This window comes from Monodelphis domestica, chromosome 1 (assembly GCF_027887165.1).
Source record: "Monodelphis domestica isolate mMonDom1 chromosome 1, mMonDom1.pri, whole genome shotgun sequence".
NCBI classification, from domain to species: Eukaryota; Metazoa; Chordata; class Mammalia; order Didelphimorphia; family Didelphidae; genus Monodelphis; species Monodelphis domestica.
The window spans coordinates 192627227-192642196 of NC_077227.1; the positions used below are offsets into that span (position 1 = coordinate 192627227).

The 14970-nt window shown below is 32.6% G+C and overlaps 1 protein-coding gene across 2 annotated transcripts in view; it reads right to left on the reverse strand.

The window, feature by feature from the left end:
* Window positions 1-14970, reverse strand: part of RYR3 (ryanodine receptor 3) — a 793997-nt gene that overhangs the window by 461015 nt on the left and 318012 nt on the right. For both annotated transcript variants that reach the window (XM_056810219.1, XM_056810218.1), the window contains exons 9-10: window positions 8651-8725; window positions 6378-6534 (exon numbers count right to left, since the gene is read on the reverse strand). In XM_056810219.1, coding sequence (XP_056666197.1) covers window positions 6378-6534; window positions 8651-8725 — 232 coding nt within the window. The remainder of the gene's footprint in view (window positions 1-6377; window positions 6535-8650; window positions 8726-14970) is intronic.

The window sequence follows — 14970 nt, forward strand, 5'->3', positions numbered from 1 at the left end:
CAATGAAAGAGCTATTTTTTGCTAATAGATGCATGTATATATTAATAAAGATTTTTCCCCAGAGAAATGTCCTCATATTTTTTATTGGTTAAAAATCCAAATGCTATGTGTTAGAGTAAAAAAAAAAAGCATGGGTAGCAATCATGATCTCATACAAAGCAAAAGCAAAAATAGATCTAATTAAAAGAGATGAGGAAGGAAACTACATCTTAATAAAGGTACCATATACAATGAAGTGTTATTAATACTAAACATAGATAGACCAAATAGTATAGTATCTAAGATTTTAAAGAAATTAAGTTGATTGCAGGAAGAACTAGTAAAACAATACAAGTAGGATACCTCAGCTTTCCCCTCTCAGAACTAGATAAAATCTAAGCATAAAATAATTAAAAAAGAAGTCAAGGAGGTGAATATAATCTTAGAAAGGTTAGATATGATAGACCTCTGGAGAAAATTAAATTAGAACATAAAAGACTATATCTTTTTCTCAATGTTAATGGCACTTGAAAAAAAAAACCTGACCATTTCTTAGGGTATAAAAACTTCACAATTAAATGTAGAAAAGTGGAAATATTTAGTGCATTCTTTTCAGACTGTAATGCAATACAAATTGGATTCTATAAAAGGTAGTAGAAATACAAGTTAAAATTAATTGTAAAGGAAATAATCATCATAATGAGTGTGTCAAAGAACAAGTCATAGAAATAATTAGTAATTTCATTAAAGAGATTAACAACAGTGACAATACTAAAATATATGGGATACAGTAAAAAGTATACTTAGGGGAAATTTTCTCTCTCTAAATGCTCACATCAATAAGACAAAGAAAGATCAATCAATTGGGCATGGAACTAAGCTAGAAAAAGAACAAATTTTAAATCCCAAATTAAATACCAAAATGGAAATCCTAAAAATTAAAGGAACTATTAATAAAATTAAGGGCAAGAAAACCATTGAGTTAATAAAATTGGAGTTAGTTTTATGAAAAATCAGTAAAATATATAAATGATTTAAATTTGATTTTAAAAAAGAAAGAAGAAAACTAAATTACCAGTATCAAAAATGAAAAAGCAAGGGAATTAATGAAAAAAATGTGCAGGAAGATAGTCTAGCTGTACCAGATAGCAAAAACTCTATCATAAAGTAGCAATCATCAAAACAATTTCATAATGACTCAGGAACAGAATGGTGGAACAGTGAAAGAGATTAGCTTTGCAATACTAAGTAGTAAAATGACTAGAGTAATCTAGTAGTGTTTGATAACCCCAAAGATCCAAGCTTTTGGGGAAAAAAACTCCTGGGAAAACTGCAAAACAGTTTGGAAGAAACTAGGCATAAACCTTTATCTCACATAGTATACTAAGATAAGTTCAAAATGGGCACATCATTTAGTCATAAAATGTGATACCATAAGCAATTTTGGGGAGCATAGAATAGTTTATCTATTAGATGTATGAATAAGGGAAGAATATATGACCAAGCAAGACATAGAGATAATTACAAGACATAAACTGGTTAATTTTGATTATGTTAAATTAAAAAGGGGTTGCACAAATAAGACTATAGCATATAAGAAAAAAAAAGCAGAAAGTTGAGGAAATTTCTTTTTACAGGGATAGTCTCAGAAAGGCCTAATTTCTCAAATTTATAGAGAACTGAGTCAAATTTATAAGAATAAAAAGATTCCTCAGTTGGTAAATGGTCAAAGGATATGAACAGGCAGTTTTCAGAAGAAATCAAAGTAATTTATAATCATTTAAAATTGTCAAAATCACTATTTTTATATTTTATTTTTTCATTACATGTAGAAACAATTTTTGACCATTGTTTTCTGATATTTTGTGATTCAGCTCTCCCTTCTTCCCTCCCCTCCCCAATACACTTATCAGATTGGCTAATATGATATAAAAGGAAAATTACTGATGTTAGAGGAGATGAGGGAAAATTCAAATATTAATGTACTATTGGAACAATTGAGAACTGATACAAACTGCTTTGTAATTTGAAACCATTACCAAAAGGCTATAAAATTGACCATACATTTTGACCCAGCAATACCTCTATTAGGTCAATATCCCAAGGAGATTTCTGTTTAAAAGAAAAGGACCTATTAATGTGTGCCAAACTATTTATAGCACCTCTTTTTGTTGTGGCAAAGAACTGAAAATTAAGAAGTCTATTAAATAGGGAATAGCTGAACAAGTTGTGGCATATGATTATGATGGAATATAATTGTGCTATAAGAAGTGATGAGCAGTATGATTTTTAAAAAAACTTAAATGAATTGATGCAAAGTAAAGTGAACAGGACTAGGGGAACACAGTATACAATAACAGGAATATTATATGATGATCACTATGAATCAATTAGCTATTTTCAGCAATATGATGATCCAAGAAAATTGCAAAGGACTCATGATGAAAAAAGTGCCATCTACCACCAGGAAAAAAAACTGAAGAAGTCTGAATACACATTGAAACATACTACATTTTTCCACTTTATTTTCTTCGTATGTTCTTTTTTACTGCATTTTGCTTCATAACATGATTAGTATGTAGATATGTTTTGTGTGATTACACATGTTTAACTTATATAAAATCATTTATTATTTTAGGGAGGTGGGAGACGATGGAGAAACAGTGAAAATTTGAAACTCAAATTTAAAAAAAATAAATGTTAAAAATTTTTACCTTTAATTGGTAAAACATAAACTACTTAAAATTAAATAAATTAGGACTTAAATTAGGACTCAAATGTGAGTCACTTTTCTGACTATGTTGTCCAGCTGTTGTAGATTATTAAAGTTTTAGTAAAGACAGGAACTGTATAAGTTTAATTTGTCAAACAACTCAGATTTATATAACACTTTAAGTTCAGAGTTGCTAAAGAATATGGAAATTTGGGGATTATGTTGTATTTAATTTTTATGATTGCAATTATTTATAACAATTTTGTTGATTTCTGCTACAGAATGGTATAATATATTGAAAAAAACATTCTTTTATACTAAGATTGAATATATAGGATGTCTCTTTATAATGCAGAGATGACAGAACAGAAAAAAAGCAATACTGACCCAGAAGAGATAAGTTTGAATCTAATGACTGTGGGCAACTTACCTTCTTAGAGATTTAGTTTCCTCCTCTATAAAATATAGAAGACAATACTTGTACTACTTATCTTACAGGGTTATTGTGAAGAAACCCTTTTAAAATCCTAAAGTACTATATAATCTAATATTTTCATTTTCAAGTATTATATTACTTATATTATATTATATTATGAATTTGTATATTTTTTGGAAAAAGTAAAGAAACAAAGCAAATCAAATAACCCTTCAAAGTTGTTTTTTTTTTCTTTAAGATTGTATTTAGAGCAACATATGGACAAACTGAATGTAATGCCACTATGTTAAATCTTTATACTTTTGAATGGCTAAATTTTACATAAAATAATTAGTGAAAGGGAATAGACATTAACTCCATTACTGTGCAAATGAAAAATTTTATGCACATTTACTTACTCTTTGCATTTGTTTTTAAGGCAAAAATATACAAATCAAGGTAAGATGACCATGCCTGCCATGAAAAAATGTTTCTTGTTATTTTATATATTGTGTTCACCACATTATATATTTATTTCAAAATCATCTAACTATAGGAATAAGAGAGGTTTTAAAGTTCATTTACTTTAAACTTTTCATTTTACTTATTATACCATTATTATAATTTTATAGATAAAATTGCAACTCACAATTTTTTTACTTTTAAGGATAGCAGTTTGGCATGTAAAATTTTTATTTTAATGTGCTTTATATAAATGAACAGAATTAAATCATAGTGGTCTCTATAATTTTGTGCATATCCTCTTCTCCCTTTCTAATTCTAAGAGTCCAGTCCTTAAGCTCTTGGGTTGGGCACTTGAGCCCCTATGTAGATTTTCAAGTATGTGCAGAGATTCTTTTTATGGACAAAAAAAAATGTAATGAAGAGATAGATTTTTTAATTACTACCTAGCCAGAACTTTCAGTATATTTAAAAGATTCTTTTGGAGGCAGGTTAACCCTTCATTCTTTCCTGGTGGTGAGCAATGCCTGGCTGCCATAGTGTGTAAATTAAATATCTAGGGGACCACCAGTTCCCAGAAATCTCACCTAATAGGGATCACATAATCTTGTGTCTTAATTTGCCAACTTGGCAAGCAAGATTCTTGATCCAGCGGTATGCCTGGATGTCAGAACACATGACTCAGACTGTCCCAGTTTGAAAGTGGAGTAGGTGTAATATCATGAGCAAGAAAAAAGAGCCAAGAGAAGTATGAAGGCTCTCTGCCATTTTTGAGCTCATGAAAGAAACTCTCTCACAGCCATCTTAATCTTTGGCAAGCAGGAAGGAGGGGACCAGTCCTGTAGGGAATGTGGGAACTCAGTCTTTCGGGCTTTGTTCCCTTCTTGAACTAAAGCCTGCTCCTTGGCTGGCCTTAATTTGTCTGGTCCATTCATGTGGTTATCAGGGCCCATGGGAAATATAAGACCTGATAAAGCAGAAGTAACAGAGCGAGGGCCTTTGGTTAGTTAGGCTGGTAAAACTTTCCTCCTAATAAATATTCATAAATTTAGTATAAAGACTCCAAGATTAGCTTTTAAATTTATAACAATGGCCTTCCTCTAGAGAGAGGATTGCCTTGTTGTTCCTAAGAGAAGTAATAGTAGTAGCAATACTTGAGAAAGCTCCTTCTGCAACTTCCTCTTTCCCTAATGGGGCCAATGTATATCCTTGTACCATCTTTCCTTATTGAAACTTATTAGTAAATATATTTGTCAATTGATATAAATTAATGATTGATATAAAATATTAACTAATCCTAAGGTTCTAATTAATGGAGGATACTAATATAATGGAGATATGAACTGTAATGGATAATTAATATTGGGGATATCAAATGAGGATGGAGGCTTGGCCTAATGGTTTTAGAAAATCATCCCAATGACTCATGGATACCCCTAGAATTCTAAAAAGGAGATATATCCTTACTCTGAGACAAGTCATATTTCCCAGAGCTGTCAGTTCCTAATAGCTTTGACAGACAAAAATCTCTAAGGCCCATCTCCCACACAGAGAAACAACCACTGGTCTTCTTTGCTCATTACAAGAGAAGGAAAAAGGGCCATGCTCATTTTGTATATGCATTTTCAGTTATAGCTCAGCAGCCAATCAAAACTCTAATTCTTCATCAAGTAGATAATAGAGCAGAACATGCTCATAAGGGCTGGACCATCATCAGTTATGTCTTTCTACACCCATTGCAATGGTTACCTTTTTTTTCCACTCATGAACAAAGATCCTTCTAAAATTGAGAATTTATTAAGGCATAGAAGATATGATTAGCATAAGCATCTTCTCTTACTCAAAGATCAGTGAATTGATGAATCTAAAGAGAGCTTAGAGATTCTCTATTTTAGTGGTTCTTATCCTTTTTGTGTCATGGATCCCCTCTATAGTATGGGAAAACTTATGAATTTTCTTGAAATTATATTTTAAGTGAATATAATTTCTTGTTACAATATGTTAAGTACTGTGCTAGAAATTGCAGATACAAAGAGAGACAAAAGGCAAAGCTTAGTCTCAGGGAGTTCACAATCTATTGAGTGAGACTATATGTAAAATACCTACAAACTATCTATCTATTAGGATTGTGCTTTGTCTAGAAGCAAAAAAAGTCTTGACTATATTTCTCTACAATGTTCTCAATTCAATTATATTTGTCATCTCATGCCAGATACTCTGTTATTTAAAATCTGGTTCCTTTTTTTAAAATTTTGTTCTAAAGTAGTCTTGAAAGTTGCTTTAAAAAAATACATTTGTTCAGGGGGGCAGCTGGGTGACTCAGTGGATTGAGAGTCAGGCCCAGAGATGGGAGGTCCTGGGTTCAAATCTGAACTCAGACACTTGCTAGCTGTGTGACACTGGGCAAGTCACTTAACCCCCATTGCCTACCCCTTACCACTTTTTTGTCTTAGAACCAATTGGTTCTAAGATGGAAGGTAAGGGTTTTAAAAAAATATACATTTATAAAAGTCCTGTTTTAGTTAAAATATGCAACCTACACACACACACACACACACACACACACACACACACACACACACACACACACAAAGAGCTGGTTTCCATTTAACTCCAAACTAATAATAATGGAAGGTAAAGGTAAAAATTACCCCATTTCTTTCAGGTTTATTTCTTAATATTACTTAGTTCTAGTTTGATCTCTTATCACATTCAGTATATATCTCCTATATATTTTTTGTATATATTTCAAATTTTCTCTATGGGAAAGGGCCCTTTACTTTGCCTTACCATTTTTTTCCTACTTACCTTTGATGCCCGGAAACAAAAGGCTGTGGACTTGGTGTCTGATTTTCCCCTATCTTGCAGGATAAGACCTTGATCTTCCGTCAGAGCCAGGTACTGCCCAGTGGTAATGTGCCGGAGTCGGAAGGCCTGACCCCACCTTATGTTACTGCCACTCCAGCTAGATGAATCAGAAGAAAATATTTATATTTATCTGCTAACAAAGAACACTAAATATCTAAACCTTAGTATTTTAGGAGTTTTCTTAAAATCTTTCTGAAGTTCAATCTACAAAACCATGGCATAGCAGTCCATCTACTTCTCCTGTGCAAATGATTTAATTAGAAAGCAAGTCTGTGTGTAATTCATGAATATTTGATTTCCCCTTTTAGACTACTATTTAGGGGCACAAATAAGGATAGAGTTTCCAATAGTCAAGTTAATTCTGCCACTTACAGGTCACTTGAAGTCTCCAGGTTCAAGAGAAATTACATGGTCTTCAGTGACTCAGTTCTTTTCATGAAAATTACTTCTCTGACCAGAAGAGAAGAAGAAAATAATGGAAATGGGTCCTCTTAAAGGTAAACTTATTCCTGACTATAAAAGCATTCACAGTATGGAACCTGGATGTCATGGAGAGCCATTTCAATAACATTTCTAGCTCCAAGATGAACAGTAAAAAGTGGTTTATGTTTCAGTTATTATTCAAAGAAAATGAACAATATATAGAGAAATAAATTAGGCCAGTAATCAACCTATGGAGTTTCTTATGGTAATGCCTTGTATCAGGGGGGGAAATGACCACACATGGTACTTAAAATATAACCTCTTTTGAAACTATCTTTAAAAATGAATGAAATGCGTGTCTTTCCAGAAGCATTGTAAACTGTATTCAAAGGCAAGAAGAAATACACTTGTTTCCATGGAAAGTATAATGCAAGTACAGGTTTACAGGATAATAGCTCATATACTCTTGGATGATTTTTAACTGAGAAAGCAAATCAATGAAAAGTTTTAAGGAATGAGTTTGGAATCTAATAGAGAAATAGCATTCTTTTAGTAATTTAGTTTATACTAAGTACCAAAGGCATGCATCAAAGAATTTATACTTGAGGTAGTTGGGAAAAATAGAGGTAACCATAGAGGTATTTCACTTGAAGCCCAGGTTGGAGATATGGAAGCACTGGGCATAACTGCCTATAATTCCAAGGAGATCCAGGGTAGTTCTTTATTCATAGGTTTTAGAAGAATAATTCTGTTTTATGTATTTCTTCCTCTATAATTCATTGTAATAATGATAGTGAGACTTAAGGGCAAATGGATAAAGAAATTCTCAGACTTATACTACTAATACGTTCATGATTCCTGGAATGCAGTAGGCTTAATAAATTGTTTCTTGATTGATTGATAGTTAAGATGATTGAGTTAGCGGTTTTGAGGAAATTTGAGTCATCCCAATTGCCAATAAACAAATAGCAATATGAGAGCAAAAGAGAAGAAAAATGGTTTTAAACTGCAAATGATAGTTAATTTAAAAAATTAAGAAAGCAAAAGCAGTAGTGAAAAAGTTTTTTATAGAACAAATTAAATATACAAAACATCCAAAATAAGGCAGATGGAAACATATATACAATGTATTTCCGACACATATTCTCAATAGGTAAATGATACATTTAAAGAACGTAAACAAGAAATAACACTGGAAAATAAAAGTAGAAATAGAAACTTTTTTTTTAAATTGAAGGAAAAACAGAGGCATATATTTTTAAAGTACTAATAAAGAGAATATATTAGCAGGTCTGAAAGATCATTAGAAGTAACCAAAAGTTTGACTTACTACATGTAAAAGCAAGTAGATAAACAAAAATGATATTTAAATAATAATTTTAAAGGAAAAAACTATCAAAACCAAACATTTTGAGAGTAAAAGTAAGATACTATAGAATCCTAGAGTTAATTTACCATAGTATTAAATAAATGACTTAGGGAAGACAGGAATCTTATACTGTATCCTAAGAACCAGCATTTAAAAAAATTGAAAAAGACATCTGGAAGACCAAAAGCACCATGCTCTAAGAAAACCTTGGGATTTGGTCCAATAATATGGTTTCTACAAGAGTGGTAGCTGAGCTTAGGGAGCATCAAAACTGTCCTGAAAGCTAGAGAAAGGGGGAAATACAGTTATATTCTAACTACAGAGGGGTAAGAATATAGCCATGAAGAAAAAAGGCCATATAAATAAGAAGAGGGAAGGAATTCAAATTTGAGAATGCATAACACCCAGATACTTCTTTTACCTAATCCGAAGGGGTTCCACTCTCCACAATGACCTGGCTCTGCTCCCAGCTCCACCAGTTTCATAGAATATCCTCCTGCAAATAAGAGTTAGGATAGGAGTAGGATAACAACTTCAACTTTGGCAAATATAATGTTCAGATTAGTTTCCAAAACATGTTCTCCCAACATAGGACAGAACTAATACCTAAAGGAAATGGCTCTTTGGAAAGAATCTGCTTAGTTTATCCAAGCTGTCTCTAGGCTTCAAGGTTTAATAACAATAATGGTCTTTATATACAGCTTTAAAGTTTACTGACTTTTACATGTTATTTCATTTTAGTCTTCTAAGAATTCTACAACAGTTTTATTAAACCCATTTTTATAGATGAGGTTCAAGTAGAATGATTTGTCCATAGTGACACAACTAGTAATTATTAGAAGTCAAATTCAAATTCAAGCCTTCCTTACCAAGCTTAGCACTGTATTCACAATATCATACAGTTTCTCATAAAAGAAAAGTAAATATGTTTTTAGAAGACATTATTTTCCTATCTCAATTTCTTTTAAAAAAAGGAAGACACTTCTAAAAGGAAGGCAAAAAGTATATCTTTGTATGTGAGAGAGTGGTTGACAAAGAAGACAGAGGAGATTGGAATATTGGATCCTGAAGAAAGTGGAGCATACTGTGGATCATCACTAATTATATGTTCTAAAAATCACAAAATTAATACTACTATTCCATTGCTGAAAGAGTACCAGGAAAAGCATAGCTATGAACCAATGGGGCATGATTTATATACTAAACCTCTAATTTATTCAGGAAACTTCTTTAGAGCAGAAGGAAATATCTTGTCTCTTTTTAAAACTTGAAGGAGACATCATGGACATACAACATGCTCTAGTTGAAAGAGCATGAGATTTACAGAGAAAGAACTCTGGGTTGAGTTCTAGCTTTGTTCCTAATTCTTATCATGGCTTTGAACTTCAGTTTCCTCATCAACAAAATTAGGGAGTTGCATTAGATGACATCTATTTGTTTTTCAGTTATCCATTCATATCTGTCTCTTCATGATTCCATGGACCATAGAGAATCAGATCTTTCTATCCTCCGCTGTCTCTTGAAGTCTGGGCCAGTTCATGCTCATCTCTGTGATTCCATCTATCCACCTTACCCTCTGATGACCCCTTTTCCTTTTGACTTCAATCTTTCCAACATCAGATTTTTTCCAATGAGTCCTGTCGTCTCATTATGTGACCAAAGTATTTTAACTTTAATTTTAGTAGTTTATCTTTCAGCGAATAGTATGAATTAATTTACATTTTGACTGTTTTGATCTCTTTGCTGTCCAAGGGACTCTCAAGTCTTCTCCAATATCACATTTCAAGTGTCAATTCCTCAGTGTTCAGCTTTACTTATAGTCCAACTCTCACAACCACACAATGCTATGGGAAGAACCATAAGGCTTCTCCCATGATTCTCTCATCTCACAACAGTGGAAAATGAGGAGAGACTAAAAAATTATAATAATAGCAATACTTATTTAATGCCTGAAGAATTATTATTATCCCATTTTAGTGCCAGAAGGCACTATAAGTAACTTAATTCAACTCTATTTTAGATTTGACGGGAAAGAAAAAAAAACAGAGAGATTAACTGAGGGTAAAGTTACAAAGAGGGGATTCAAACACAGGTCCTCTGATGCTCTCTGGCCATCTTCCTGTTATGCTACCATGTTGCTGCTGCTATAACATTCCAATTATATCTTCAAACACTTTACCTGGAATACCTAAATAATTCAACTTTTTCATGCCATTCTGAGGCCTCTATATCAAGTCAAACCCAGACCATTAACCATGTTTCATTCACCCTGATCCTCCTTCCTGTTATACCTATCACTCTTATAATCAAAATGTCCACCTTTTGTTCTGACTTATTTTATGTAATAAAATGAATTCTATTACTGCTTCTGGAAAGAGTATGCCAATAAACTTCCCAATGTCTCCACTCATCATTCCTATGGCTTCTCAGCCCCAAAATACCCTTCTCTAGGCATTACTCTCCCAAATGTATATTGACTCCATCAATAAAATGTAAAACTCATTGAGGACAGGGTCTGCCTTTGTATTTGTATCTCCAATGCTTAACACAATTCCTGCATCAAATAGTATGCAATTAACAAACATTTTTTAATTCATTTGGAATTGTGTGTTTTTCTTCCCACTATATCTTTCAGTTACAAAGGAAAATTGAATACCCACTTGTGATGTCACATGGTTACACAATATTTAACTCTCTGAGACATTTACTGAAGAGTGGCTTTGCTTAATTTACTAAATAAAGTGGAGTCACTGCTATATTACAATTCTCCTTGCAATTATTTTTTTATTTTAAGATTTTTTCTTTTTTTCCAGTTTACATGTTGATATCATTTTTCAATATTCATTTTCTGATTTTTTACATCCATGTTTTCTCCTTCTCACCTCTCCAGGCCCAAGGAGCAGGTGGTATTATATAGACTATATGTATATTATCATATAATACATATTTCTATGTTCATCATATTGAGAAAGAAGACAAATATTGCTTTTACTAAAGAAAAATTCATGGAAGAAATTTAAAAAATCATATGTTTCAATTTGCATTTGAACTCTGTTCCTTCTATGGTGATATCCTTTTTTTTTTCATGAGTCTTGGAGCTGTTCTGGATCCTTGTCTTATTGATAATAAGTAAGTCATTCACAGATGATCATCATACATTATTGTAACCGTGTACAATGATTTCCTGGTTCTGCTCACTTCACTTTGCATCACTTTATTTAAGTCTTGCTAGGTTTTTATATGATCATCTTGTTTGCCATTTCTTATGACAGTAGTATTCCATTACAAGTATATACCACAACTTGTTCAGGCATTCCCCAATTGATGGATATCCCTTTAGTTTCCATCCTTATAATGATTATAAAACAACCTACTGTTGGCATTAATAGGCTATATGGTATTTCTGCATATTAATTTATATAAATCAAGGGGTTCCAGCTTAAAGCTGCCAAGAACTTCTATTCAGTCTTGGCCTGTTTTTGATTTCTAAAACAGCAGTGTGAGGAGTTGAAGTGACTAGCAGAAATGTCATTCAAAAAACTTTAAGAATATTATACTTACCTTGAGTTCACAGAAGCTTGTCTAGTCACTTGTGACTTCTCTGAATGTGCTTAGCAAGTCAATCAGGGCTTAGGGATTGACTTTCAGAATACTCAGCTATTGTTCTTGGTCTTCCCCCATACTACTCCCAGGGCCTTTTGTCATTGCCCATTCATGCTGCTTTGAAAATAATTTCAGAAAGGAAATTATTTTCCTTAGAAGTTCTAACAATTACTATAAAGTTGGGATAGCACTGTTACTATGAATTCATTATCATGTCACTAGTGGCTGTTTGGGGGCCACAAACATTCCTCCTATATTCATCTACTTCCTGTTTTCTAAAATTTTTATCCATGCCATTAGTGTCTTTTAAGTCGACTCAGAGGAGCTCTAAGACAGGAAGAGCTCAATAGCCAGATCTAACACTCAAATAATCCTTAAAAAAAAGGCTCTACAACTTTGTCTTTCTTCAGTTTCTGTTATCTCTTACCACTCAATCTTGAGGGAATACGGAATTGCTGAATCTGTAAATAAATCCCTGAAAAGAATGGAAAAAGAATTCTTCCATTGTTATGTGTGGCTATTCTCCATCCAAAACTACTTGACACTCAGCATGTCATATATCTCTTATTTAAATTAAATGACTGCCCAGTCCCTCATCACTTCACACCTGGAATATTGTAAGAGTTTGCTTTTAGGTCTCCTCTGCCAGAAGCTCCTCCCCATTACAGTCATCCTCCACTCAGCTGTCAAAATGATATTCCAAAAGCACAAGTCTGGCCAAGTCACTTCCCACTCAATTAACTAAAAAACAAAAAACAAACAAACAAAAAAAAAACTAATGGTTTCCTATCAGCTCCCAGAATCAAATGTAAAAATTCTTTGTCATTCAAAGCTCTTTATCCCTTCATAAATTGCACCTTCTTCCAACCTTTGTCATTCTTCTTATACTTTATTCATTCCCACATACTCTGTGATCCAGTGACATTGACCTCTTGGCTACTTCTGAGACAAGATACTGTGGCTGTCCCCCATTTACAGAATTATCTTCCTCTTTATTCCCACATCCCTTCCTTCAAATATCAGCTAAAATCTCACCAAAAATAGTCTTTACCAATCTTTCTTAATTCTAGTGCCTCCCCAATTGTTGATTATTTGTAATATATGATATTTGAGGCTTGCTTGTAAATAGCTATTTGCATGCTGTCTACTCCCTAAGCCTGTGAGCTCCCTGAGAAGACTTTCTTTTGCCATTCTTTGTGGCACAAAGTTAGTATTTAATAAAGACTGACCAACTGAAAAGAGAAAAAAAATGCACCAAATAAAGTAAAAGGGCAATGAAAACTAAAAGAGGAAAGGAAAGAAATTTTCACAGAAATGCCAGTAGAGAAATAAAAAAAATAAACAAAGAAATGCTTTGAGTAGAATGAAGAAATAATGTAAGGAAAAGAAATGTCCAGAAAAAGAATGAAATAATAAAGTAGGTTATTAGAGGAAAGTTCAAAGATAGCAGATTTGGAAGAATACATGTGTTTTCAACAATAAAAAACAATTAACAGGGAAGAGAGTAATTAAAATTTAAGAATAAAGATCTAAGAATCATAAGCTTTTAAGACACATGATTAAGTAAAAGGCTCTAATATGATATTTTAGGAAATCATTAAAATAAATTTCCAAAAATATTAGAACTAGAGAGCAAAGTGTTGAATAAAACAATCTACAGGATATCAAAAGAAAAGAATCCAAGATTTAATATGTCAATAAATGTGATTTCCAAACTTCCCAAGTCAAAGAAAAAACAATGCAAGTGCTCAGAATGAGAAAAATTATGTGCCAAGGAATTCTAGTTCAAATTGCTATGGTCTATATACTAATAACAAGGAAGAAAATAAAAAAAATTAATCTAATGAAAAGTATTTTGCTTTTCTTTGTATCTCCAGTGTTTCCTGGAATATAGTAAGTCCTTAAAAATATTTATTGACTGACTGAAAAGCAAAGGAACAATCTCTAAACCCATAGATGACTTATGCCACAAAGTTAATTACAATCGTACAGAAGGAGAAATTGGATATTTCAAAGTACTAATAACATGGGACAGGGGAGAAGTTTAACTAGAATTAAAATTTGAAATGTAAATTCAGTGGCAAAATAAATATGACAAGCAAACAAGTTTGAAGAGGATAGACCATTATTTTAACTTATATTCAGAAAGAGGGAGACAAAGCTATTTAAGAGCCATCCACTAAATATCTCTCAAACAATAAATCATTAGTTACTTGGGATAGAACATTTTATTTGAGTGAAGTGGTCAGAAGCCAAGACTATAAAGAGTTGAGGAAAGAGTGAGAGGAGAGAAATTAGAAGGAGTTCAGGTAGATAGGTAGTTTGAAAGGGAGAACACTATCAATTGAGGGAATCAGGAAAAGCTTCATTCAGAAGGTAGAGTTTGAGCTGTGTTTTGAAGGGAAAATGATCCTATGAGTAAAAGGTGAGGAAGGAATGCACCCCAGACAAATGAGACAACCAGTGCAAAAGCACAAAGGCAGGAAATGAGTGTAACATGAGAGCAAGCACCAAGTCCTCTTGGATATTCTCTCTTCTCGAGGCTTTTGTAACACTATTAGGCATCTCCTATGTAAAGGAACTCTTGCTAAATTCTCAGAATACAAAACCAAAAAATAATCCTTATTTCAAGGATCTTGAATTATACTGGGGTGATATATGGTTTATACAGATGAGTAAGTACAATGTGAGGAGAGGGATAGAAATCAGGAAAGGCTTCATAAAGGAAGCTAAGCCTTGAAGGAAGACAAGAATTCTAAGAGGTAAAGATGAATATGAGGTGAAGATGAAGTCAGAGAGAAGGGAAATGATTTTAAAATCAACTCAAAACTTTCAAATTATTTTTACAGCACTTCAAGAAAATTTTACAATCTAAATGAATTAGTGTTAAGGACTTACTAGTTTTTGACAAGATTTTCCTTAGTGTTGGTCATAATCCTATTCTCAACTTAATTCAACCATAATATAAAAGTAGCTATCAAAAGTCCAATTGTTTTTCTAGTCAAACAAATTTTTCAATTTGGTCTTTATCCTTGACTCTTCACTTTCTCTCCAAATATCAAATCAGTTACTAAACCCTGTATTTTCTACCTCTACACATTTTTTAATATGTCCCATTCTTTCCACTCATACAGTCAC